Consider the following 27,996-nt stretch of genomic DNA (forward strand, 5'->3'; position numbering starts at 1 on the left):
CACTGCAGGAATCTTCCTCCTGCTGGACCCATCAATATTTTTAGATCCCTGTTACACGACTCTGGCTGTCTTTGCCTGAGCTGGTGGGGATCTCATCCAGGGCCTTCATATTTATTTTTATAATTTCAATAATTTGCTGTATAGTAGCAATTTTCTCACCGGTAGAATGATGGCCAGAAAGAGAATCTGACAAAAATGTTACGTGATAGTAGATTTGCCAGTGGCCAATATCTGTTCCCAGTAAAAACACGAGAACTTTAAAATTAACAATTTAAACACAGCCTTCCCCCCTCCCCAATTAAAATATATAGCATAGTTGAAAACAATTTTTCTTTTTATTTCTTTTGCAGCTAAATATTATTTCTATGATAATTATTTTGACCTGCCAGGAGCCCTTCTTTGTGCAAGGATTGTGGATTGTTTAGACCAGGTAAGAACTACATAATATCCAGCACAATTAATAGAAAAGAAAAATATTGTAACCTGTTTTATTCTTTTCCTTTCTCCGCTCGTCGTCTCTCTTTCCCCTCCCAGTCCTAAATGCACAAAGTACCGTTTTGGGTAATGCATTGTTTTGACACTTAGGCTAAGAAGTGAAATACAAGTTGGGTTGGAGTTTTCTATTCCAGTTCTACATTGTATCTAAGCCTTGTACTAAAACAATCAGGATAAATGGTGTGGTCAAAGTATACTCTGCCTCCACCAGAGGGCGCAAATACTGTATGAGAATAGTTAAGTGCTTGTCTGCCTTAGTCGTTCTTACACTCAGAATGGTATTCTCAAAAACGAATTGGAAATTAAAATATATTATAGTGTAACTCTTACAAGTGACTTGTTAATGAAGGTAGATAGGTAAGTGGGTTCAGAAAAGTAAATCTTCAAATGGAAAACTTTCAGTGCACATATTATCTGTAGCATGTAGAATTATGTGTACAGCTGGGAATACACCTCTAGATATGGAATCATTTTTTAAGTGTGCAGGTGCTAAACATAACCACTGGTTAAATTCTAGATGACAGTATCTCTAGTGCAGTCACATGAATATCTAGAGCTTTTTACTCAGACAAGAGTATAAGATACTATATCTTAAATTCTTCCTGAAGGAAATGCCTTCAGATTTCATTTGCATTGAAGACCACATGGAAGTTGAAACTTGTAGAATGTTTTTAATGAAGTACAGATTCTTTCAATAGCACAGCACTGAGATATCCCTCTATTGCAATAGTTTAAGTCTCTATGCTGGTTAATGACACTGCAATATTTAATCTCTTCTGAGCTTTAGCTCTATTTAAAGGAAAAGTACCTGTTATCAGACTGTCTGTCATAGTATCTGAGCACCTCACAGTCTTTAATCCAGTTACCCTCACAACACCCCTGTGAAGTAGGGAAGTACTGAATCACAGAGAATAAATGACTTGCCCTAGGTCACACAGGGAGTCTGTGGCAGACCAGGTAATTGAACTCAGATCTTGCATTCGCAGGTAGCGCCTTAACTACTGGAACATTCTTCCTCTCATTATATGTGTTTTCTGTATTCCAGGGAACCTACGTATAATTGCGTTGGTGGTGCTTATTGAGAATTTGTAATTGTAACTTGATTACTATATCATGTTTTCATATCGTACATCATTATCAGGTCAACTTTTCTAAAAAAAAAAGTCAATAAAATTCAAGTTAAAAAACCACAACGCTGAAACTTCCCAATCCCTGAAATACAAAGCCAGTGTAGCATAATGAACACCCTACAGCAGCACTGCTCAGCTGCTGGTATATGACCTGGAAGTGATGCATGAGGGATACCCTGATAGGTTGCTACTCACTGGCTGTCAAAGCAAAAAAAGAAATTCCTTCATCCCCCAAGATTCAGCAGCAGACCATATATAAGGCACTCCTGCAAATCCATGTTTGGAGTAGTAGACGTTACATTTGTCTTATTGCTGTAGTATTGATTCTTTTTCTAGCTCCATACAGCCCCTGTAGCATTAATGAATGGTCTTTATTCCCATCTGAACCCACACATTTTGGGTGGCAGGTATAGATCTCAAAGGCAATCCCATGAAATCATGTTAACCATTGCATCAAAAGTTATTCTAACAAAAGGGTTGTGAGGTTCAAACAGTGCTACAAAATTTAATTACAATTACATTACATATGAAAAGTTAGTTTTATTTTTTTAAGCTAGCAAATAAAGTCTATTTCAGACTATATTACCTTCATGCTGCTGCCACTTACCTTCTGTGACTGGTCATTACTTTACTCTGTGGTGTGTACTGTCTGCTTGTTTGCTTCTGGGTGTAATACAAGAGACTAATTACGATCTCAAATGCTTTGGGATTCAGATGCTTAGGGAGAGAAGCAGTTTCCCCATCTCCTGACATAGCAACTGAGATCAGCAGAGATACTTCTGCTGTCAGTTCCTCGGGCAGATCCTTCTAGGAAGGGAGAGAGTGTATGCTTCATTGGGGGCTCCTGGCTGTAGAATTGCTTTCCTCTGTCATTTTGCCAGAGCCAGAGTTTAACAGGCTTCAGAGTGCGATGTAAAGCATTTGTGCTTAGCTAGGCTTTCGGCTAAATGTTTTATCTGGCATTGGGGAGGAGTTATTGGCAGGACCACTAAGTCCTGGTGGATGTTTTTGCCAGTTTTAATGGCAGAATATGGGGCACCCATAAATCCACTAAAATTGCCATGAAAATGACTATCTAGAGGTAAACCATATCAACCTGCCAATTAAGGACAAAATGTATGTCTTCAAGAACTGAATTTCACACATCAGTAATCCAGTTATCCACAGTTATTACTCTTAGAAAAATAAAAACCAGCTGGATCTTATTTAGGGGGAGAAGGCAATACGCCACGTTTATTGTGAATACAGAAGCAATTCTCCCCCCGCCCCCACATACACACAAATGTTCTGCAAGCAGAGTATAATGACCAGCCTATGAGTTGCTCGAGCCAAGTGTTCTGAACACAAGGATGGAGCTGGGCTCTGTCAGTCGCAAATCTGATGCTTCTGGATGTTTGCAGAACAAACCCAAAGTCCTCATCTTTTCACCTCATCTTTATAGTAGTCAGTTTCCATTTGAGTCTATGAATCTTGCTGTGTCATGCTGCATCCACATCCTGGTGTGATTTATCAGTCACCCACAATGTTGCAAGCGTGACATCTGTTCTGTTCGTTTCCTTGTTTCTGTTTTACACTTTGCCTTGTTCCTGTCCTTGAGGTGGACTCCTCTGGACCTGGGGTTATCTTCATCCGCATTCTTCGGACATCTGGATCATAAAAGTTGTTACAACAAAGGCTTGCTTTACTCCCTTTTGTTATCGGGGAGACTTAAAGTTACCACCTTTTTACTTCATTGTCACTCACATACCATTCATTCCTCAGTCATGCTAACTAATGTCTACTTCAACGAAAAACAAACTCAAAACAAAAAGTACAACTTCCAATTAAAACTACATTCCAACTAAATGATACATACATTCAGAAAAAGAGGAGAGTAAAAGTTACTACAAGCCTAAAAATGCTGAAGTGGAATTCGCCATCAATATGGATTATTCCACTGACACAGAATAACAAAGCACATTCACACTAAACATTCTTAGATATTGGCCAGACAGTTGCTTGTGTAACAAAAGGCCTCAAAATATTTCTAAACAGCAGACTGAACTGAAATATTACAGGCAAAATGCAAACAGAACTGCAAGATGTTACAAGCAGAATGTTCCCAAACACATGTAAACATAATTATAGCAATAGACTCCCAGGATGTTAGGATTACTTCTGCCTCCTGAATATGGGTAACGAGGCAAAATAGTTGCTCTTGGCCTACACAGTTGTTGTTCTAAGTATTTATATGGCCCTCTTCATCCTATTTCCAAGCACATTGCAAACATTTCATAGTTTTTTTTTTCCTCCCCTATCCTTGTGAGAGAGGGAAGCATCCTTGGTGGTAGATGTGGAACAGATGCATTGGGAGATTAAGGCCCAGATTTTTAAAGGCATTTAGGCATTGCACTGCTCAGAATTGTGATGCCTAACAGACTTAGTTTCATTAACTTTCATTGACTCCTAAGTGCCTAAACCACTTCTCAAAATAACTCAGGCTCCTAAGGGCAAGTCTACTCTTAAAACTCTGCGTTGGCGCAGCTGCACTGATGTACCTGTGCTGCGGTAGCGTTTTAATGAAGACTCCTGTTGGCATAGTTAATCCACCTGCCCGAGAAGTGGTAGCTATGTCAGTGGGAGAAGCTCTCCCGCTGACATAGCGCTCTCTACATAGAGGGTTAGGTCAGTATAACTACATTGCTCAAGGGTGGATGTTTCACACCGCTGTGCGATGTGGTTGTACGATACAGGTCTGTTGTGTACACCAGACCTCATTTAGATAAGGAGGATGCTGAGTGATGCCTAAAGGCTAGTCTACAATTACAGCTGTGCCGCTATAAGAGCGCTTGTGTAGCCACATTATCGTGATGGGAGAGAGCTCTCCCCCCGACATAATAAAACCACCGAAGCAAGCGGTGGTAGCTGTTTCGGCAGGAGAGTGTTTCCTGTTGATGCAGCGCTGTCCACACAAGCACATAAGCTGGCAAAACTTATGTCGATCAGAGGGGTGTTTTATTCACATCCCTGAGCGACAAAAGTTTTGCCGGCATAAGTGCTAGTGTAGACAAGGCCTAAATATCTTTAAAAATCTGGACCTGAGTGACTTGTCTTAGAGGACACACAGCCTGTGGCAGAGCCATGTACTGATCTCATGTGTCCCAGGCCATAATACTTTGCTTTCAAATAATCATTATTATTTATTAATGACATTCACTTTATTTTCTCATGTAAAAACTCAGAATAACTGATACCTGATATGCTCACTGGGTTTTTATTTCTTTATTTTTACTTGTACAGTGTGGCAGACAGCCAAAATACAACTTTTGGAAGGATGTGATTGCTGCTATACAGCATAACTATAAAACCTCAGCTTTTAAAGGTAGGTGAGTTAAATTAAGACATGCTTACTATAGTAGGCTGAAAATATATGTAGGCTTGGCAGAATTCAATTTGTATGTTTTTAATAATTTCAAGAGATAATATCAATGTTTATTTTTAAGAATTTTTAAAAATTTTGATCTTAATTTTCACAGTTGCGCAAAATTATGGGTTTTAAGCATTTTTTTATTCACATCTACTTAAATGTTCATAGTTTCAGGAAACTATGGGGTATCAGATAATAATTATTTAATGACCGTAGGTGTTGAAATTCAAAAGTTAAAACTTTATAACCGTTAAATCACAAATTGTCAACATCACATGTAAAAATATACAAAGTAAATAGTAGTCAATCAGTCTGTACTTTCTCAAGCAGCATTTTACTTACTTTGCCTGTCTGTACATTTTGATTATCATCAATGGAAATATTTTTTCGTAGGTTTGTGTCTGTTTGGGGAAATCAATGTTTCCTGACATTTACCAATAAAAATTGAATCCATCCAAGCCTAATTATATATTTACTGAAGCAGAAACTTATAAATTTGCTTTGTTACTCAAATCGATCTTCATTAGAAATATAAATGTATTCTGTGCATGTTTACTCTGAAGTGGTTACTCTGAACTCTCTCTACCTGCCTTCAGTTTAAGCATTTTGATGGATTTCATAACGCTTGTGGGGTGCTATCTTAATAAATTACTGTAACTTAACAGAAGAAAATCATTAACTCTCATGATTGGAAGAGTTGGGGTGAAAGAGTGGATGTAATTTATGCATGGACACTGTGTACAGAGATATTCGTGCATTAACTATTATTTTTAGCAAGACCAAAAAAAATTACAAAATATTAAGGGAGTATTCAGCAAATCAAGTTATGTCATTGATTGAACATTGCACATTCCTGCCCTTGTAATTTTGCCTAGAATTACTTGTATAGTGGTGCTGTTTCTCTGAAAGATTATTCTATTACAACTTTTTTAATAAGGGGTGGAGAAGATGGTTTTTATTATTAATTACAAACGCTATAACACTGTGGTTCATATTTATTGGGAATTGGAAGATATGTTGGTCCACAGTAGACAGCTTGAGTTGTGAAATGAGGTTGATAGTTTTTCTACTGACTTTCTATTAATGTGTATAAGACTATATCTGATAAAACTACATTTCTTGGGTCTGTTGAATGGGTACATATAGTTAAGTAGCAATATTTTGGCTTAATGTAACTTTTTTTAAGGATTGTGTAAAATTAAATTATACATTAAAAACATAATTGTTTTGCTTCTTTGTTGATATAATTTGACAATGAACTACTTATGTTACTTCAGTATTTGCTTGGTAGAGATGTGGCTTAGTGTTTGAGAGCATATATGGGTTTATTAGAGAGCTTATGGGTTGGTAAACTGATATGTAATGTGTATATTAAAAGGTTTATTGGTTTATTATACATGTCTGCATGTGCAAATACCTATTTGTATATGTAAGTAGAGGGTCTGTGTACAAACAGATAAATGTATGTAAATTTTTGACTGAAAGCTTAATAATCTTATCAGTGGCAGTGTTTATTTTAGTACACGCATACTTATCTTTTAGAAAAGTCCAAGGGGGCTGTTGTGTTAATTTAGTTTAAATAAATGGGCTGAAGGTATTAACATAACCCAATCACTGTCTAACATTAAGTAATGTTAAACAAGGCCCAGGGCTTGCTATACAGAGACCTCAGCCTGCTTAATACCATAGCAAATACACCACTTAAATATTTTAAATTTTGTTAAGGAGATATTGTAGAAGGAAAAACAGTTAAAGTATTTGAAATTGTTTGAATTTAGTTGAAATTATTAAATAAAGTGTTTGTTTTAACAACATATCTTGTTCCCTTTTGCTTTACCAGGAGACTTTTTAGAGGGGAAACCCCCCTTGTTTGACAGTCTTTTAGATGTATCAAAGATGGTAATAGCTGGGGGGTTTGGGGTAGAAGAGAAGAGGTTAGTTGAAACGAGCTGGAGTTACTGCTGCTGTTAAAGTCTGATCTTGTTTAATTTCAGGGGGTGTTTGGGATTTAGCTGGAGCTGATGGGGTGATGATGTCATCTGGATGCCTTTTGGGCCCAGACTGATCTGAGTATCCCTCAGGATTAGAATGAAGAAGGTCCAGGGTCCCAAGAAGTGGTGGGTCTGGCAGCCATGATGGTGAAGCTTGCTTCCGTAGCCTTAGTATCTTCTTTTCTTTCCCCACCCTCCCGAAAAAGTCTTTTTAAGGACCCACAAAGGGAAGGATGGGTGGAAAAGCTCATCCCATTATTGTTTTGTCCACAAACTAGGCCTAATATCTGACACACCAACTTGGTTCATTAATTTCCAGTTCCACATTTTCTATTTTTTACCAAGCATGATTTTAACATAGTCCTTGAATCATATCAGTAGGCCCTTTGTGTTTAAATGAATTCAGTTTTTTCCGTCTCCTTTTTGTACCTGTTCACAACATTCTTTATTAAAAATAACATGATCTACTTTCCATGGTTAATTCCCAAGCAGGCAAAAAGTTGCAGGTTATTGTGACATCTTACAAACTTTCACATACGTTTTGGAATTGAGTGTACAATTACAATCAAATTGTAGGCCTAATGATTGCAACAGGGCATACATCTTTTATAAAATAACTGGCTGCAAAACCTGCAAGTATTTTGGATAAGAGTTTTGTAAAATTAGAACTTGTAAAACAATAATCATATATTTTATAAAATTAAGAGCTGCAAAAGCCATTAAAAAGCAATATGTGGTTTTAGAGTTCATCAAAATGATCTTATGCTGCTTAAACAGCATGGTCTAGTGTATAGGGCACAGTACTGGGAAGAAGAAGAATTTTAATTTTAATTCTACTACTCATCTGCTTCATGCCCCTAGGCAAAACACTTTGCCTCTCTGCAGTCTCACTTTCCCCCTTTGTAAAATGGGGATAATCTCTGAGAAAAAGGACTATTTGAGGGCTAAGTATTATTAATTGATACAGGGACATTATCATTTTCAAAATGGTAAATTTTTGATTGTTACCCAGCAGCACCTGAAATAATTCCTTTTAAAATTACTTTATAGAATATGTTTAATAGTGTGTTATGTAAAAATCAATGTTATAAAACTCATGACTAGTTTAAAAATATTTCAGGGCCATTTTGCTAGTTCATGGTCATTAAGATTAATTTGTGGGATATTTAGGGGGAAATTATTAATTATATTTCTCACCCTGTAGAAGTGAGCAAATAAAAAAGTTAAAACAAATTTTATTTTAACATGTTTTCTTAAGCTTAAGGCAGGAAATTGTGAACATGTACACAGTGTGGACTAGAGATAGTTGAAAACAAAATGAAAAAAATCATATTTTTTTCTAAATTTTCCCATGGTAATTTTTTATTTTGACCAAAATCCAAAATATTTCAATTCAGAAATGCTATCATGATGCCTCGTAGTTTAGGTGCTCATATCCCATTGTCTTCTATAGGCCAGGCTCCCTTATAGGAAGGACTACAATCTGCCATGATGCACCATGGCTCCTGTTCTGGAAAGAGGAGGAGGTGTATCACAGGAATCCCTGACCATTGTGTATCATGGGAGATGTAGTCTGGCAGGGGAACCTAGCTGAAAGAGGAGAATGGGGACATAAGACATTTGAACTACAACTCCCATGAGGCATCATGGCAGTATTTACAGCATTTCAGTTTTCAGCTTTTTTGAAAAAGTAAATATTTCTGTGGAAAACAGATGTTTTGTGAATTATTTGTTTAACTGAAAACCTACTTTTGATAGAAAACTTTCCACTAGCTCTAGTGTGGACCACAATTTAATTCAGAGTGCGCCTTGAGGACTGATTTCCATCCCATTCACCCTTCCCAGACACTCCCTTTCCCATTTGCATTCCATTTATGTTTCTGCAGTAATGAAAGCAATTGGGCATATAGAAAATTGATATGTATGTACAGTATTTTTAGCTGTCCAGGCTAGTCCACTGGAGATAAGGAGAGTGTGCACCAACTCGCTACGTGTTACCAGTAAGCACTCTATGGCCCATAGTTTCAGGACCTGAGGTTTAAATGATACAACTTTAATTTTTTCGGTCCTGATTACTTTTTTAAGTATTTTAAGAAACACCACCAGTCATGTTGCTATTTAATTCAATAGCCATATTCAAAAGCTTCAGATTTTCCTTTCTATTTTTCTATTATAGTGTAATTGATAGCAATTCTTAATCACGTGTCATTCTTTATGTATACTAAACATCAACACTTCAGAAAGGAAGACTATCTGAAACTAGAAAACTTTCTGTAATTTTATTTTCCTGCTCACAGCTGCTGGCCGTTACTGTATTTCTACTGCCAAAAGAGGACTAGACCTCTGGGTACTTTACACTGTTGTTTTAATTATATATATTTTCTTTTCTCTGTGGGTAGGCGCAAATTACTTGTTTTGTTTATAGAGTATTTTTAAAATATGGTCGATTGTTTTTTAAAATGGTGAAAAAATGGTTGTGAAAGAAAATGAATCTTGTATTTAGTTCTGATATTGGTGAGAAGGATGTTGAGCAGATGTATTTGCTGCATCTGATTTTTCTCCTCTTTCTCCCCCTCCCTACATCCTGTATCCTGGGCTCTCCAGCTAGTATGGTGTGTCCATTTGTGGTTCATCGAGCGTATGAGGGCTCCTGGATTACTACTGAACTTTCTGTATCTCCGGACACTTGATGCAACATTTAGAGCTGATAAATGGAGTTTCTCTTCACTGTGGCCAGTTCTCATGCTTTTATCATAAATCTCATGACATCTGACATTTTTTGTTCATTTAAAGCCCCTGCTCTTGGAATCATGGGATCTCGAGAGAATCTGTTTTTTATTTTTAATAAAAAAAGTAAATTCCTAACCTTCATGGTGATGGAGAAAAGCTTCAAAAGCCAGAAGGCATATAAAAAGAACTGAAACATTATTTTAAAAAAAAATCTCATGGTTTTAAAGCTAACCTCATGATCTTTTGATGGGTCTGGCTCCTGATTTTTGTATGCTTGAGATTGGCCTTTGACACACACTGCTGCTAGTTTTGTTGCATTACCTCATTCTGGGCTCAGCATCTGTAACTTTTTGTTGTGATTTTTCCTTACTTCTTTTTTCTGACTACATTTAATTCACTTCTGATTTGACATTTTTCCATGAATTGCATTCCTATGTCTGCTGTTTCTTGGAAGTCCAATAACCTTTGTAGTACGTGCCTAAGAAGATTTGGGGTCTGTCACTGTTTTCTGTAGAAGTAGATTATGAATCCAAAATTAAAAGCAGGATAGTTTGCAGGCTGGACTTTGAAAATTAAAACAGGATGATTGAATCCAAATTTACCACCAAAATCCATCTCTAGGCATTCTTATACTCATGGCTGGACAGACTCTGATATGACTATGTGATAAGATCATTAATGAAGTTAGTGTCAAAGACCTCAGGTGTTTAACTTTTACTGTTTTTGTTTAAACTCCTATAAAGCAAGCCTAAGTGTTTATGTTCATTAGATGAATGAAAAGGTAAGTGAGACAAGTTATTAGTCTCTTACAGATGTCTATTCTAACATTGATGAATATTAAGATTTCATAAAATGTACTCTCAAGACTACTAGTTAATACTCTTCTCCCCCTCACTCAAAAAAACCCCAACAACTAATTATATTTTGTTTCTTAGTAACTAAATTGCATAGCATGTCTGGAGATAACATCTTAAGCAAGTTTATTTGTAGTGATCACTTTCACTTTATATACTATTGGGCAAATGATAGTCATTCATTTCACTAGAGAGACAAGGTGGTTGAGGTAATACCTTTTACTGGACCAGCTTCTGTTGGTGAGACAGACAAGCTTTCGAGCTACACAGAGCTCTTCTTCAGGTCTGGGAAAGATACTCTAAAGATATGTACACTGTCAGTGCTTAATTTCAGCACATGTTTTGGACTGTCTTCCACGTAAAGTAATTGTGGAAACATTTTCAGATGATCAGTAGTACTTGCCAATGGAAAGTTTCCCATATCCACTACCCAGCTGGAAATGCCAAATAACTTGAATATATTGGCAGCAAAGAATATCATCTTGAGATACTGGAAAGATGCTTTGCGCTGTCAAACAGATTAATGATCTCTCGCAAATGATTGCATACTGAAGTCATTTTTTGTACAAAAGATTGGTAATCCTAATAGAAATTTATTCCTGAATTATATTGGGATATGGGAGAGAAAGCCCAGGCTGATAATCAAACAGGCCAAAGTGCCTAGAATCTTCAATTTGGCTCAAGAAGAAGGAGAATTTATGTGGTGTTTTGGTATTGTGTTTAGTGCCTATTCTGTTGCCATTCAGCCTTGCAAAAATTATCATGAAAATTTACGGACCCACTCACTAAATCTATTTGGCTGCTGTAGCATAAATCTTCTTTTACTCTCCCAGAAAGCATTGTTCATTGTAGGCAAAAGAAGTACTAGAATTTTGCAAAGCTGTTGCATATAATAATTTATTACAATTTCTAAAATAATACATATTGACTTAATAAAAGACCAATTTAAAGATGAACTTCATTTTTTATTAGCACCAAAGTTTTATAAAATTTGGAAAACAAAGTAGAAGTGTTTAGAAAAGAAAAAATAATGCTGGTTTCCAATTAATACAGTCATAAAGAAATAGCATAATCAAAAATGGTAAAACATGGATTTTTTGTGCTTTTAGTAAGAGTGACACTGACAGAGAAAATGACTGATAAAGCATCAATGTAAAACCAATTTTCAGCTTAACATAAACAATAAAATCAGGTTTTCAGGTTTATATGACAAGCCTCTGATGTATTCTTCTCTGAAAGCCATGCATGGTCTGGTGAATCTTATTTGAACAAAAGCCTGATTAAATTGTTAAATGAATATTTTGTGCATTCAACCAAAATAACAATATTTTTAAATTATATTTTTATTTTTAATTGATTTGCTCATCTATGTACCACTAATTTCAGTGCTGAGTATTGTATAATTAGATGAATGCTGTATCCAACCAATTAATGAAACATTAAATATATGTATAAACAGTAAATATAAACAGTAAAGAGTGATCTGTTGGCTGATTAAATTTGCTGTGCTAGGAACGCGTCAGATATGTTGTTGAATAATGCATATTCCCAGTTTTCATTAACTGGGAACTAATAAACCTAATTAAAATATATGCTTTTTAAAGAAATAAACTTACTGGGCATGAAAAACTGTGTGGATAAGAGAATGCCTCTAATGATTTTAGCTGATATACTCCAAATTTATAACAGCTTTATCAGTATATTCATAAATGTCTGTGTTTTGCTGTAGAGATATACTGTCAGTTTCTGAATTTACTGATTAAAAACAGTTTGTGCATTACTGTAACATTTACCCAGAACATTAGTCTATAGCACCTTCATTTAAAATTTGCTTTCAAAATATTGCATTAGTGTGTTGCTGCAGATTATAAAATCACATTTCTAAAAAGTCATTGCATTGCATAGATTTCTAGATGCACAATTTGCATATTCATCTTTAGCCTTAAATGCTTGGCTCTTCAGACATAGTTGTTGTTTTTTTTTTTTAAATAAATCCTCCAGAGGATCACCCTTATCCAAAATAGACATTTTAATTTATTTACTGTAGTAGAAAAAACTTGCTTCCAAAGTCCTCCTCCACTTTCTGTCCATCCCTGTAAACTTTCCCCTTCACCTCCTTGTTGAAGGGAACCCTTAAATGTGCAACACCCCTTTTCTTCCAGAAAGCCAAACAAATGAGTTTCCTATTCTTCAGACTATTTGATGAACTAGTTTTAAGAGAAGCCTCCAGTGAAATCAGTACCTTAGAAAGACAAAGTCTTTTGTTATGCCTAAAATCTTTGGAAACATCTTTTTTTTAAAGTTGGTGAAATTTCATAAACAAGTCTCTTGTTATAGAGACCTCACAAAGTAAATTAGCATTCCCTTTTTCTAAAAGAAATCTCTTGAACATTGTTATGAACGCACAAAATCTCTGTGACTGATGAATTTAAAATGTAATCTTTGTTTCAGTGAGTTAAATATGTAGTAGTCTGGATTTATTACTTTATAAAGGCTGAAGAGCACATTTATAATATAAAATCAATTTAGAAATACTGATTAAGAAAATGTAAAACCAAGAAGAGCTGCATCATATATTATCATGATATTTAGTGTTGTATTCAGTGAGACAGTAGACTTGCCCTTACTACAAAGATTTTGCAAATAAATCTCTGGCAAACGTCTAAAAGCACACAAAAAAAAAATTACTTTCATGCTTTAGTTTCGAAACAAACTTCCCTACCCTACCATCCTCATTTTCCCTTTGTTGCAAATAGTTTGAATGACCAGTCATAGATGTCAGATCACTGCCCAATTAAAATTGTCTGAAGGAGACTATAGTTGGATGGCTAAGGTGGGATACTATCACATATGAGCAAACAAGAATCCTGAGAAAGAGGAGTGCACATAATTAGAGGAATACAAGCCATTAGATTCTGCATTGGGCAATTGCAGCCAGACTTGATCGTTTTCCATGAGGTCAATGACCGCGCTTCCAGAAGCTTGGTCAAGGTATCCTTTCTTGTACTCATCAAAGGTGTACATGATTGGTGAACCATTTTTGTATAGTGCCACCCAAACATTTGTTCCTTTTACATGTACATGGTAAGAAAAATAGTAAAGTCCTGGGATCCTACATGTGAAGATTCCTGTTCTAGGGTCATAGTGTTGCTGTCTGTTGTACAAGATTTTGTCAAATTTGATGGGGACTGTGGCCCCTGGGTAGGCTTTGGAGAGAATGACAGAGAAAGCTGATACTGGCATTCCAGTTAGACCTTGGTTTACTCCTGCTTTCATAAAAGGTATTCCTGAGAGGCCTTGACCCTCACCTGCTTTGATATAATCGTCTGGCATCTGTGGGAGTATTGCTTGTCCAGGAGGACCAGGTGGACCTGGAGGGCCTGGTAAACCAGGTTCTCCATTGTTGCCTCTTGGGCCTGGGAGCCCAGGTGGCCCCATGGGTCCATTTAAACCTTTTGTAGCAATGCCAGCTGGACCTGGTAATCCTGGTGCCCCTGGTTCCCCTTTAGAGCCTGGAAAACCTGGAATGCCTGGTGGCCCAATTGGACCTCTTATACCAGGTATTCCAGAAAGGCCTCTTGAGCCTGGATCACCATTAAATCCTGGTGCTCCTTTAAGTCCTGGTGCACCCATTGGACCAGGTAGGCCAGGTGGCCCTGCAGGGCCATTGTCCCCTTTTGGACCTGATAAACCTGGAGGTCCTTTAGGACCAGCAAGACCCTGCTCCCCTGGATATCCTGGTTTTCCCTCTAATCCTGGTAGGCCTCTGTCACCTTTAGCTCCTGGGTATCCTGCAAGACCTGCAGGTCCTGCTTCACCTTTTGGCCCAGGCAGGCCGTTTTCACCTGGTATTCCTCTAAGTCCTTGAGGACCCATATTTCCAGGTGGTCCAGAAGGCCCTGGTTCTCCTGGAACTCCAGCTGGGCCTTGATCCCCTTTGATTCCTGGAACACCGGGAAGGCCTTCAGGTCCTCTGTGTCCTTTCATCCCCGGCAAACCTGGCTTTCCAAATCCTGGAAGACCTGGGGATCCAGGCATGCCTGGGGGTCCAGGCAGACCTTTTGCTCCAGGAATCCCTGGCAATCCTGGTGACCCATTTGCTCCAGGCTTTCCGATTCCCACTGTTCCAGGTTCCCCAGGAAGACCTTGGGAGCCTGGGATGCCAGCTGGTCCTGGGGCACCTGGTAAACCCCGATCACCTTTCACACCTGGCTGACCTGGAAACCCATTTTCACCAGGCTTCCCTATCCCAGCAAGTCCAGGGGCCCCTGGCGGCCCCTGCGGGCCTGGAAGCCCTCTGTCACCTGGGCGGCCTGGAACTCCAAATCCATTTTCTCCCTTTAGTCCATTCATACCAGGAATACCTGGCTCACCCTTTTCTCCAGGGACACCCTGTGGCCCTTGTGCTCCTGGTGGCCCTTGTTCCCCTGTCTTTCCAGCAACAGAGATTCCAGCAGGACCAGGGATTCCAGGAGGCCCTGATGGCCCTCTTGGTCCTGGGAGACCAGCAGGTCCAATATCTCCTTTTTCACCATTTAATCCTCTGTCCCCCGGTTTTCCTGGTAAACCTGGTAAGCCTGGCTTGCCAACAGCAGAAAATCCAGGTGGGCCTGGGGGGCCTGGTGGGCCTTGAGAACCTGGACTTGCATAGCCTGGTGGCCCTGCTGGGCCTGGTTGTCCTCTTGGGCCAGCAGGACCTGGTGGACCGGGGGGTCCTTGTTCTCCCCTTCCCTGTAAACCTAAGACACACAGTAAAATCATTAGTGCTGTGGTAGAGGGTTCACAATTGGCCAGTATTCTGTCTGACAGTTAGAAAGAGGAAACAAAATAAAAATGAAAAAATTGAATTACTGCAGGTTCCAGTGGTTCAAGCAGAGGATTCTATCCCCTCCAGAACCAATGATTTGATGTGAATCTGGGCCAGTCACTTAATGTCTCTGTGCTTCAATTGATCCATTGATAAAAGAAGCATAAAAATACCTGATGCAATGGGGTGTTTGAATCTGGTTAAATATTTACATAACATTCCCATCTCTCCCCCTCCCCCAGTTATCACTAAAATGATCAGCATTGAAATAGTTAATATATCGTTCCTTCCCTCTCTGGAGTGCTCGCTCATTAGGCATGACAGCTAACACTGCAGTGAGGTGAATGGGAGGAAGGCATGTGGGAGTTCACTGCTGACTCTTTGTTTCAGCCTATCTATTTGCAGACTCATGAAGACCGTTACACATTGTTTTACATTTGGAAGGTTATCTCCCCAGCTGGGTGGGCTAAGAGTGTGTTAATTAATTCATTGTTTTAAATGAAAGCTTAGATTCTGCAGAATTTGAATGTCACGTGATTGCTATAAAAATATTGAGCAATCTGGATTGAATGTGTGGGCTGGGTGTTTGACAACACTGACAAAACTTGTGAGCTCTGATTTCCAGCAGAGAGGTAATTTCTATAACTAGTGAATGAGACCTGTTTAAAAAGACATTGTTACTAGTCTGTTTCATGTAAAATAACTTTCTTTCCTGTGGTAGCTTGCTGAGAAGTGTGCAGCTAACTGTTCTTATTCTGTGCCACGTATCTGGAGCCAATTGGAAACTCTTCTCTCTCCACTGAGAGATGAGTCATGAAAAGTTTTCCAGCAATAGATCCTTTACGGTGATCTTCTGACCTTAAGAATTAGTAGTTTGGGCAAGTGATGAAATGCATAATGAGTTTAGAATTTAAAGCACATTGAAGTCAATGGACAGACCCCCTATTGATTTCACTGGGCTCTGGATCAGGCCCTTAATGATTTAGAGAGATGGAAGCGGGTACCTAAACCTGCTGAGCACATAACTTGGAGAAATGGAAAGTAAATATGTTACAGAAAGTACTATTCTCAGTGATAGCAGCAGCAACAATACTTCTGGAAATCTTTTTTAAAAGAAGTATTGGGTGGGTTTCAGTAGGATTTGAATGGAGCTGTGCAAGTAGATTGTGAAGTCTTTAGGAGAGTAGAAAGGTACATTGTTGGTTGTCTCTGGCTATGTTTACACTGGCGGCGGCAAAATCGCCGCCGCCAGATCGATCTTTCGTGATCAATTGAGCAGTCAGTGAGACCCGCTCAATCGATGAAGGAGTCGACTTAATAAGTCCACCTCCTCAACTAGTGTAGTGCTGAGCTGACGGGGCTCAGCGCAATGTGAACAGCGCGCAGAAGCAGTCGATGGGAGTTACGCAAAATACTCTGCGTAGTTTGCATAACTCCCGTCGACTGCCGCCAAATTTCTGGGTGAGTGTGAACAAGCCCTCTGTGTCGTACAGAAAGCAGTGTGGTGGTGGAATGAATGGGAACCAACAGTGTTAAGAAGATATAAATGGCATATGAAAGCTGAGTTTGCTCTTCGCAAGGATCTTCATATCCTATGGAAAAAAAATTCCCTTTCTTTAAAGATTTTGATAGTTTCCAATTAACAAAATCAGGTAGAGCTAGGAGGGGTGAATATTTGGATTTTTACAATATTGCAAATATGTATTTTAATAAAATCACTGTCTTGCTTTTGAGCAATCCTTATGTAAAATCCGAGTTCTCTGAATGAGATGAAACTCAGATGAGAAGTAAGTAGTGGACTTATTGCTATGCAGTTCTTGATTTCATTCAAACCATAGACAATCTTTTCCTAAAACAGTCTACAGAACTTTAATGTCAAAGGCATTCGTTTGAAATTTTGAAATTTGTAGCATTAGGTCATGATACCATGACAGAAAAATCTCCAGTGAATTCAATAAGGTACTGGTGTCTGTTGAATCCTCCTACTTGAAAATGTGCAAAGCCAAACAAGCTCCCTAATGCCTGAACCGCTGTTGTATCAATTATTTTACTAAAACTCCTCCTTGATGCTGCATCTAACTATTGACACTTCAGCCTTTCCCTCCTCCTTCCCCTGCAAGGCTGACTCACGGTTTTGTTTCTTAGTAACTAAATTGCATAGCATGTCTGGAGATCACTACAAATAAACTTGCTTAAGATGTTATCCCTTTCACTTTATATACTATTGGGCAAATGATAGTCATTCATTTCACTAGAGAGACAAGGTGGGTGAGGTAATACCTTTTACTGGACTACTGTCGGTGAAAGGGACAAGCTTTCGAGCTACACAGAGCTCTTCTTCAGGTCTGGGAAAGGTACTCTAAAGGTATGCACACTGTCAGTGCTTAATACTTCGTAATGAAATACGTGCTGGGGCTCAAGCAATTTTTTAACTTTCATAGATGACAGGCAAGCCCTGAGCTGCCAGGGCTATGAATTTGCCAAGCGTAGAGGTGCTGGGGCTCAGTTCTGGCAGCCCTTGCACAAATTAAGCACTGTACACTGTAATGAAATGCTTGAGCCTGGCAGTTTCCTAGCCCCACAAGCTCAAGTTAGCTAACCTGGGCCAGCTTTGGGTGTTTAATTGCAGTGTCCACATACCCAGAGTGTCACAGGTGGAACAGATTGTTTATCATAAGTAGTTAACACATATTCCAAGAGATCATTGAAGTGAATTGACCTATTAACACCTCTTCAGTCAAAAAAGGGAGATTGGTGGGTTACAAATTGTTGTAAAAAGCCATAAATCCAGGGTCTTTATTGAGACCATGATTTTTAGTGTCTAGCAAAGTTGTGAATTTAAGCTCCCAGGCTTATATTTTGAAGGTGTTGGGCAGCTTAACTTTGAGAACGAGGACTGAGAGGTCAGATTGTGGAGTGATCATTTTGAGTGAAGTGTTCGCCCAGGGTGATGTGATATGGTGTTCTTTTTCTTTTATCATTTTGCTGTGTGAATTCATCCAAGAGCACGGTGACTATCTCGTTTCTGCCACATAGTTGTTATGGGGGCATTTAGTGCACTGGGTGAGGTACACTGCATGTTGTGACAGGCATGTGTAGGACCAATGGATCTAGAAAGGTTTGTTGGAGATGGTGGTGATCACCATAGCAATGGAAATGTGTCTGCAGGTTTTGTATCTTGTTCTGGCAGGGTCTGGTACTGGCTTCAGTTGGTGTGCTCTGGTTTGTGGGGAACTTGCTTCTGTTGATGAGCATGGTGAGGTTCGGGGGGTAGCTTGAAGAAAAAAACACCCCTCCAACCACACACCCCTTGTTGCCACCTGCCACCCCCCACTGGAATCCATATGAGGTATCCTTAAACAGTTACAACCCCAACTCGATGGGGACCACATCCTGAAAGAAATCTTTCCCAAACCTCCTTTTCTGGCCTTCAAACAATAAAAGATATTACTTCGTCCATCTTGTCTCTCTAATATCCTGGACCAATACAGCTACAACAACCCTGCAAATGTTAATTTCACTGCACTGTCATTCATAACATAGCATGACTTTTCTGTATTTTAGTTCTTTAGTATTGTGCTTTTCTACAGAAAATGGTTTGGTGTTTAAAAATAAAGCAGCAGATGGAGCCACTCAACCATGTGTCAGATATAAATACAGAAATAAAGAGCTCTGTGCTTAAGTGTTGACTCTCCAAGGTACTTTTATTTGGGAACTTGCAGAATCCTATGGTTTGGATGCTGATTTTTGTGGAATATCTATAATACTAGAAATATAAATGTCAGGAGGATACTGCAATGTGAAACCCCACAGTTTGCATGAATATGCCATGCTCTTCAGCTAATGGAGCTGTAGATTAAGAATTCTCCTCTACAGCTAAAGTTGCTATGAATATTTAAAAAAGGTGTGCAAGTAGAATAGTAAAGTCCACTGAGGGGAAAAGGACTTAACCTTGGTGAGAACTTTAATATTTGATTTAGAAAATGCTGTTGGATGGTAAGAAGTCTGAGTTCCACTGTGAATCGAAATACTTTCTATTTGACGATTGTGATTGCATGATAGCTATAAATCAAATACAGTTTAAATTTCAGCCTCTTAAGTGTGTCTGTGTGTAAATTTACTTGCAACGTGTGTGATGCTGTAGTATTGCAGCCTCCTAGAATAAACAGCTGCACAAATGGTACACATTATAAGTTTGTCTGGGATAAAGAGTATCCAGTGTCAGTGAAAAGACTAGAGAAGTTAATATATAGTTTAAAACTTTGTGCCAAGAATCAAGATGGAATGGGAAATGGGAGAGGAAAGCAGTTCACTGTATAGAAGATATTTTGTGCTAGTTTGTGTATAAATGTTTCCTCTTATTTAGTAATGCAAAGTGAAGGCGTTCAGCAGTGCTTAGTTTTCTTTAAAAATTCATCATTCCAGTGAGGAACTGGGACATCTAAGAAATTTAGATGGCAAAGTATGAATCTTGTAGGCAGAACAATATAACAGGATGTTGCTAGTGATTGAATAACCAGATAGTTACCCTATTTATTTTACAACTAAGCGGTATACTTTTTTCCAAGAATTTTGCCAGCAACTTCCATTGACATAAATGAAAGTCACATAGCCATAGCCTGCAGAGCTCTTTTAACGTTTACTCATAACTTTGCAGTTGAATTGTGATTGGCTGTTGGGGCTTCTTTGCTGATGTTGCTCATCTGTACATCTATGATGTAATCATGAGTGACATCAACAAACTTATGACAGATCTCATTCATACAATATGCATCTGCATAACTGTAGTTGTGGACTGAGAAAAGGTTAAGAAGCCTTGATTCTGCAAAGTTATCAGCACCTTGCTAGAGCTGCTTAGCAACTTTCAAAAATTATTCTGACTCTCTTTACTATTCCTAATGATGTTATTTCAAGTGTATACAACAGGTTTTTGCCTATTTTCTTTCATCCCTTCACTTGATGCTAAAGCCAGAAATGTATTTTTTGTTGGCTCTTATCTTGACAAATTGTTGCCCTTCTACATGTGAAGGCTCCTTCTCCAATCAGGATAGAATATGTAGTCCTTAGAAGTCATGTTGTAACATGGATCACTTGCATCATTGGATGTTGTGTACCTCTAGTGTAACTGTTTTGCCAGCTGCTTGATGTATTAAATGTGACTCCTAATTAGTGGCAGATATTTTTTTCATTTCCAAATTTGAGTTTCACCAAGGCTTCCTTCCCATCCACTTACTAATTATGTTGAACCTTTAGATCTCTTGCATAACACTCTCTTAACCAGAAAGTATAGACAAATAATTCAGTTTTTCTTCTCTAAAATATATATGGCTGTACTTATTTGTAAGAGTCATGTTGGGAGAAAGAAAAATCTGGTCCATGTACAGTGTTTTGGTATTCACTGGGATTTGCTTTCATGTGCTGCCAAGAAAATGGTTGTTAGCTGCCAAATATAAAAGTGCAATTTTTGCTTCTACATAATTACAGTGTAGCCCTGAAAAGGTCACCTTAATTTGCCCATGCTACCACCTCGTCATCTATTAACTTAATTAAAATAAGGCTAATGTCTTAAATCCTACAAATAGAAAGCAATCTCTTTACTGCATGCACCAGGGATTTTGTAAAGTGAAAAGTTTGGTGTCTCCAATGGGATGAGGTACTATGGAGCCTGCGACTGTGGCAGCAAAGTGGAGTGTACCTCTTAACTGCACGGTGCAGCTGTAGCATGCTGCTGATGCTCTCGGGATTGATTACTACTAAACTATGATATCACAGTAAGGTATAGTAATAACTTTGTGTTTTGGAGCTGCTAAAAATGATAACTGAAGAAGCCATTCTAAGAAGAACTACATGACATGGAAAAATCAGGAAGATTCGAGCCCTACAAGAATAAGAAATAACCTTTAATGTAAGTTAAGTATGTGGTTCATTTTTAGACTTTTACATCTTTTTTCAATCATGGGTTAAACACAGATGGGACCAGTGGATGCAGCATACTGACTTAGTTAACATGAAGTCGGCACATCAAAAGTAGTACCCATGAGTTCCATTAGAGTAATTAAATCCTGTATTAGGAAAGAACATGTAATACAAATGTAATATAAAACGTGGTCTTTCTTTTTTACAGTACAGAAGACTGCTATGAAAAATTGCAGTAGTCCACCTGGCAAAATTTTTTTAATTATCCCAAAAATATTTCTTATATTATTGAGAAATAAGATTTTTTCCGAGCCTGTTCATATCACAGTCTTAGTTAGTTAGTTAGTTCTGTCGTCTTTTGTCTATTATTTTATTTTTTAATTTTAAAATAGGTGAGTGGCTTGAGAGATTAGTAGAGAGATTAGCTACAGCACCTTTCAGTTACGGGTCCTTCGTACCAACTCAGGCCAGATTCCTAACTAATGGCTGGCTGTTCAGTGGCCTATATGATGATTGTGGATATAGTCTAGCTTCTTGTGGCTATGTCCACATTGAAAACACACTTGCCTTGTTAAGCAATAGCCTCTACAGAGGGGATATGGAGAGTGAATTAGCTGTTCACCTATAAAGATCATCCTTCAAGTGTAAGGTTTGGGGTACATTGGTGGGACAGAAAGGGGGAAGCTCACCCTGCTGCTGCCCATGCTCTGTGTTCTATGAATGAGCTTATCAACCTATCACCCTTCAAGAGTAGTAAATTAATTAAAAACCTATGAGAGGTTGTTTGGGATTTTTTTAAGTAACCATAGAAATTGAAGGATATAATATTTATTGATATTTTAAGTTAATATTTACATTACTTTTGGTTTGGGGACTCTATAATTGGAGCCATTTAAGATTTTTGCATGACAAACTGGCAGCTAGAACACATCTTAAATTCTCTAAAACAGAGCAAGTAGAGTAAGATTGAGCATCAGAAGTTTAATTTGGAACTTCAGATTCTTTGTTTGATGCAGAAGCATCTCACCTCCTTTGTAAGCAGTGTAACTGCAAGGGACACACAGGTTGTTGTCTTTGCTTCTTTCCTCCCATACTTTCAAACTCATATATCCTGCTGTCTTCCTTTCATGTGTTCAGTGCACAAACCTTGCTGTGACTGTAGCTTCTAACAGTGGCTTCTGGTGCACAGAATTTGGCACACAGAATTTGCATAGTAATTCCATCAGGACCCTTTAGAATTATGCAAATTATTCATAACCAGATGATGGAAAAACTGAGGCCAAAGAATAAAATAGGAACTGTTGTTAGTATGGGAGTTTTATTCAGTTACCTAGAGTGCCAAAGCAGAATACCTGAGGCACAGCAACATACACCGTTTAAAATATTGCTGTTGAAGTTAAAATATTTCAAACAAAGTTTTAATACAAATAATTGAAATTTTCTTAAAGTGATATATATGGTGTTCAAATTACTGTTTTGCAACCATAGGGGGAGAATTAGAAGTAAGCTTCCCCACTAACTACGGGAATTCTACTTTTAAATGTTTTAGAATCCAAAAAAAGTAAATAAGGTATATAAAGAGGGCAGTTTGGCAAAGTGGACTATGTGACTCTGGCCAAGTTTGTTCTCCAAATGACTCTGTAATTCAAGGAAGCTCAGTGCAGGCCCACCAGGTGAAAAGTATACTCTAGGTTAAGAGCCAAATGAACTTAATTCCCTTAAAGGGTCAGTACTCAGTTTACTGAGCTATGCTTTCATACCATGAAATCACTTTAGTTCTGTCCTAATTCTCCTTTATTTGCATAGTTAGATGCAATAGACTCTTGTCTTCATATAACACTTGGAGCTGGTTCTTCATGTCCCTTAGTGCAGTGTTACTTGGTTTGCTGATGTGAATCAGAATATATGATTTTTCCACCACCCACTCCTCCAGAGGGCCATGTAAGGCAATAGTTTACATGGGAGCTTTGCCATTCCCAGTAACAAGTTCAGGTCAGTAAGTTCTATGCAAATTCTTAGGAATGATAGACGTATCTAAATCAGATAAGTGCATCGTCTAGTGACAGGCATGGGATTCACCTTCCTTAGCCACTTGGTGCTGCCTAAGAACAAAGTATTTAAAAAAAAAAAAGATCATTTTGCCAGCAGATACTACACAAATATCTCACTTCCCCTACTCCAGGTATAGTATAGGAGAAAAGCTAGGAGAACTGTATGGCATCTATTGGCAATTGACTTTTGAATGGTGACCAAAATACATTTCCAGTGATGCTCTGCACACTTAGTACATCACCAGTGCAATATTGACTACAACTGGTTGGAAAATGGCAACATTTGGCTCTCGTGTAGACTTGCCAATAGAATGCTAACACCTCACAGAATGTAGTAGCAAATGGCAATGAAATGGTTAAAGGCAGGGCCGTATTATCCATTAGGCATGATAGGCACAGTGCCTAGGGCCTACGAAACTTTCAGGGACTACGAAAAAAAAATGTATATATAATTTTTTATTTTTATTTAAAAAACTATTTATTAATAGCTTAAAATCAAATTAGTTATTTTGGTTCGGGGGGCCTACGAAGGCAAGTGTGCCTAGGGCCTACAAAGGTCTTAAAACGGCCCTGGTTAAAGGAGGTATATTTGTGGACCTAAGAAGGTTGATATTTCCTTTACACTAGAGATTTAGAAGGGTAGAGAAAATCCTATCCCACTAAGAACCTAAAAGGAAACTGCATGTGCAGTTACTTCACTCATTTACGCTTGTTTGGATGTAATATATTACCATCTCCTTGCTTTTTGTGTTTGAACCATGTAACATTGCCAAGCCAGGATCTCTTCTTAAATCTAATTTCCAAGATAATATGTCTATTTAAAAATCCCAGTCCTTCTGTTTTGTATAGGGAGGGTATATTAAACCATGGTAGAGCAGGACAGGTGAGAAGATTACGGAAAGTAATGGCTTTTTAACCAGGATAACTGAAGTGTTGGTTGGCTACTTTTATATATATATATTTCTTGGCATGTATTTTCTAACACACAAAGTGGTCTATGTGCTCTGAGTCTAGCCAGACCTTATTTACATATTGAGTTCAGTGTGCGGAGTTAGCACAACCAGCAAGATTGAGATTTTTTTTTTCCAGAATTGGTTGTGTGGTTGTCCTCTCCCAGGAATTTTGCAGACTTCAAACAGTGCACTAAAGTACTGTAAATAGTATCATAATATAGTTAGCAAATGATAATGCTACACACACACAAGTGGAGAAAAATATGTTATCTGGCTGGGAAGTTGTTATGGGTGGGATTTGGAAAAGAACATATAACATGGTGTAACTCTGCTTCTGTTGAAATCTATAGTGAAACTTCCATTGACTTCAGTGGGACAAGAGTTATGCCAACACGGAGTGCTTTTTCAGAATCCCACCCATCATTATGAGAATCAACTACTAAAATAAAATTATGGAGAAAAATAGTAATTTGTCACCAGTGAGCAGATCATCATGCCAACCACTTAACAGCCTTCACTGACCTTTAGGTCTAGTGAAGGAGAGCCCCAGCTGTGGATTTAAAAAAAAATAAGACTGGGAAATATAAATTAAGATTAACAGAGTACTAGGAAAGAAAGGAAGAAGCATTCTTCCTGCTTCTATCTCTTAGAAGTTGGGAGGACCTAAACATCTGCCCACTCCTTTCCCAACTTGTACCTTCTCCAATAATTTCTAATGTAAATTAATAGGTAAAGTTTGGGGTGTTTCAGACCATATCTCAGGTTTGCTCAAAATCCTGAGGTTGACTCTCTGCATAGTGATGTGAAAACGTGGACAGGAATAATTCAAGTTTGCAGGTAGGGAAGATAGGGAAAGATAGGGAAGATGTCATGCACAGTTGCTGATGCCTTGTTCCACTCCTTTTTGCCCTGGGACTCTCCCCACCCTATTACTCCATCCCCTAACCAAATCCCATGGATCCCTGACTCCATGGGTTATAGAAGCAGCTCTCTCTGCCCATCATGACAGATCTGTTAGAATGAGTGCCCTTCACCTGAAGTAGTGAGGAAGATGGTCTTGTCCTGTGTTTTATCAGTCTTGCTGTTACAAAGGAGACTCTAAAGATCACAGACTTGAGAGTTTCTGCTATTGGACAGCTACTAGGATGAGTTAAAATGGAAGTGTATCTCACGTTCTGTAAAGTTCCCAACAAGGGTAACTAGCAAGACTCTCTGTTCATGAAACAAAACAGCAAATTGAATGATAGATTGTTATTTTCTTTTCTTGAGAATGTTGTTATTTGGTACATAAATTCTAGGGAAAACCCTACAAGAAGTCAGTGAAAATCTGGACTGCAAACATAGCACAGTGGGTGTGTCTGTTAGTGAAAGTTAAATCAGCAGCTGTCTGTCTATTCATTACAAGAATTTCAAGGTCATGAGCTACATTTTTTTTTTTTTGGTCATGAGGCAAACAGCTTGGTGTGTTTTGCATTTAAATTATTTTTAAAATGAACATTTAAAAAAACATAAAATGTGTAAAACATCTAGGAAAAATACCAAAACCAAGTCAATGCTCAGACTGTGGGCACAATAGCAGACAGGACACCAGTCAGCACTCATGCCAAAGACACAGACTCTTAAGACAACTTTTCTACTGGTAGGAGGAAGGATTTAGGATCGAGTTTACTTTCCTGATCTCAAAACAACTCTATTTGCAACTGCCACGTTCCTGCACAAGTACACAGCTAAATGTAGGTGAGCTATAACAAAGATAAAAACTACTCTGAATGTCTCCTTTGATACCTTAGGAAAGAAAAAAATGGTCACTTCTATCTTTTGGGACATTTTCTGGCAGCAGAATTGAATTAAGGGCCAGATCCAGCAAGGTAACCAGTGCTTTGACAGGAGGTGTTCAGTACCTTCAATGTGCATTGAAAGCAATGAGATTTGACTTGAGGATACTGAACAGGACTGGGTCCTAAATGGTCATGTTGATGTAAGTAAACTACTCTTTTTATGAGTTAATTTTTAGCAAAAAATTTCCACTGAGGATAAAATAGAAGGGTGTAATATGTAGAATCAATTATAAAACTTGATTTATTGGATTCAGATGATCCATTGTGTTTTTTAAATATCATACTCATTTTAGTCTTAGTCTTCAAAACTAGTTGTATGTTGCATATGCAGCTAGCGCGCACAACATTTTGGCATAGGTTATTTTAAAAGTACTGGGTCTCATGGCTCCCAGCTGTATTTGTATTGATTGAACTTGCTATTTTGTATAAAACATGCACCTGTAGTAACAGTAGCACACCCGGATGTATTAATGGTATTCAGTGCAGTGCACTCATCATTTCATTTAACCAGTTCTGCTCTCTACCTAGTTATCTAAGGTGAAATTTGTCAATGATTTGGAGAGCATTAGGAGATAACTCAAGAGTGTCATTTTGCTTGTTAAGCTGAAATAAGCATTCAATGCTAACCAACCGTTTAGAATAGGTATGTGAAATCCCTCTTTTTATAATGATTTTAATATATATATTATCTATAATCACATACTTTATACACAGGAGAGAGGGAAATACATATAATAATCCCCACACAGTATGTCTGAAATGAGTTCAGAAAGATGACTTTTTTCACTTCAAAAGAAATATTTTTATAGAGCAAATATATTTAAGTGTGTTTCAGAAGCTTCTTCATAACACCAATTTATATTTCAGGTGTTTAATCTCTTTTAGTAAAGAGTTGTATTATTCTGTAGCAATTCTGTTATAGATAATTTTCTTATCTCACTTCTATCACTGTAACTCAAATTTTTTCAGTGAACTTACTCTGGATTTACAAATTTGGTCCATATGTACTGGATATTCAGTTAATTAATATTCAGCATTGCAAACTTTTATCATAGTTGAATTTTAAGTAAGGAAACTAATGTAACAGCAGAATATGATTGGGCATTTACATTTTTGTCTGTATATTATAGCCAGCTGATTTACTAGTAAAATTTCCAGCTACTTTTTATTGATATATCTGGTTTGATTGCTTTTTTTTTTTTTTTTTTTTTTTTTTTTTTTTTTTTTAAATAGTCATTTTCCAGGTCAAGAGCCTTGATGATATTAGCATGTCCTTATATACAATATATATGCTTCAGGAGTATTTCAAACGGTAATGACAAAACTCAAAATCACTACTGTTTGCATGCCCTCTCTTCCTCTTCTTATTTAGTTGCACTATAAACTGGGAGTTTCCCTCTTCTTCTCAGCCAAGAGAGTAGCATCTTCTCTCTCTGTAGACATTACTGTCAAGATCTGTCCCATTTCTGTCTGCAGTGATAATCTTGGTCAATACTGTGTACCCATTCATAAAACTAAACTGTTATTAGTGATGGTGAACAACAACAATCAAACAGCAAGAGAAATTATGTTTACTGTAATGAGGACGTTAGAATAATGGCTTATAATATTTTTAAAAAGATGTTTAACTTACCTTGGCTTTTTACGTTAAATGGTAGGAAATGTGGTCCCTTCACGCTGGCTTGTTTTTGGTATCGTTCAGAAAAAAACCCATCACCACCATGGACAATGTTCAGAGAAAGCAGCAGAAGAAAGGATATTTGTATCTGCATATTCCCCAATCTGTTCTGCATTAAAGAGAAAAAATACGTATGCAAATGATTGT

The 27,996-nt window shown here is 37.9% G+C and overlaps 2 protein-coding genes across 3 annotated transcripts in view; one reads left to right on the top strand and one right to left on the bottom strand.

The window, feature by feature from the left end:
• The window catches only part of NT5DC1 (5'-nucleotidase domain containing 1), a 219,492-nt gene that overhangs the window by 10,818 nt on the left and 180,678 nt on the right, over positions 1-27,996 (top strand). For both annotated transcript variants that reach the window (XM_067546625.1, XM_067546624.1), the window contains exons 5-6: positions 351-430; positions 4,905-4,986. In XM_067546625.1, the coding sequence (XP_067402726.1) occupies positions 351-430; positions 4,905-4,986 (162 nt within the window). The remainder of the gene's footprint in view (positions 1-350; positions 431-4,904; positions 4,987-27,996) is intronic.
• Positions 13,076-27,943, bottom strand: COL10A1 (collagen type X alpha 1 chain). Its single transcript, XM_067546623.1, has 2 exons — positions 27,805-27,943; positions 13,076-15,345 (listed from the first exon to the last, which is right to left on the bottom strand). Exons 1-2 carry the CDS (start codon positions 27,941-27,943, stop codon positions 13,451-13,453), a joined length of 2,034 nt encoding a protein of 677 aa, XP_067402724.1. The 3' UTR covers positions 13,076-13,450.

This window comes from Emydura macquarii, unplaced genomic scaffold (assembly GCF_026122565.2).
Source record: "Emydura macquarii macquarii isolate MOO-44397 ecotype Brisbane River unplaced genomic scaffold, CSIRO-AGI_Emac_v2 contig_1146, whole genome shotgun sequence".
Taxonomy (NCBI): Eukaryota; Metazoa; Chordata; order Testudines; family Chelidae; genus Emydura; species Emydura macquarii.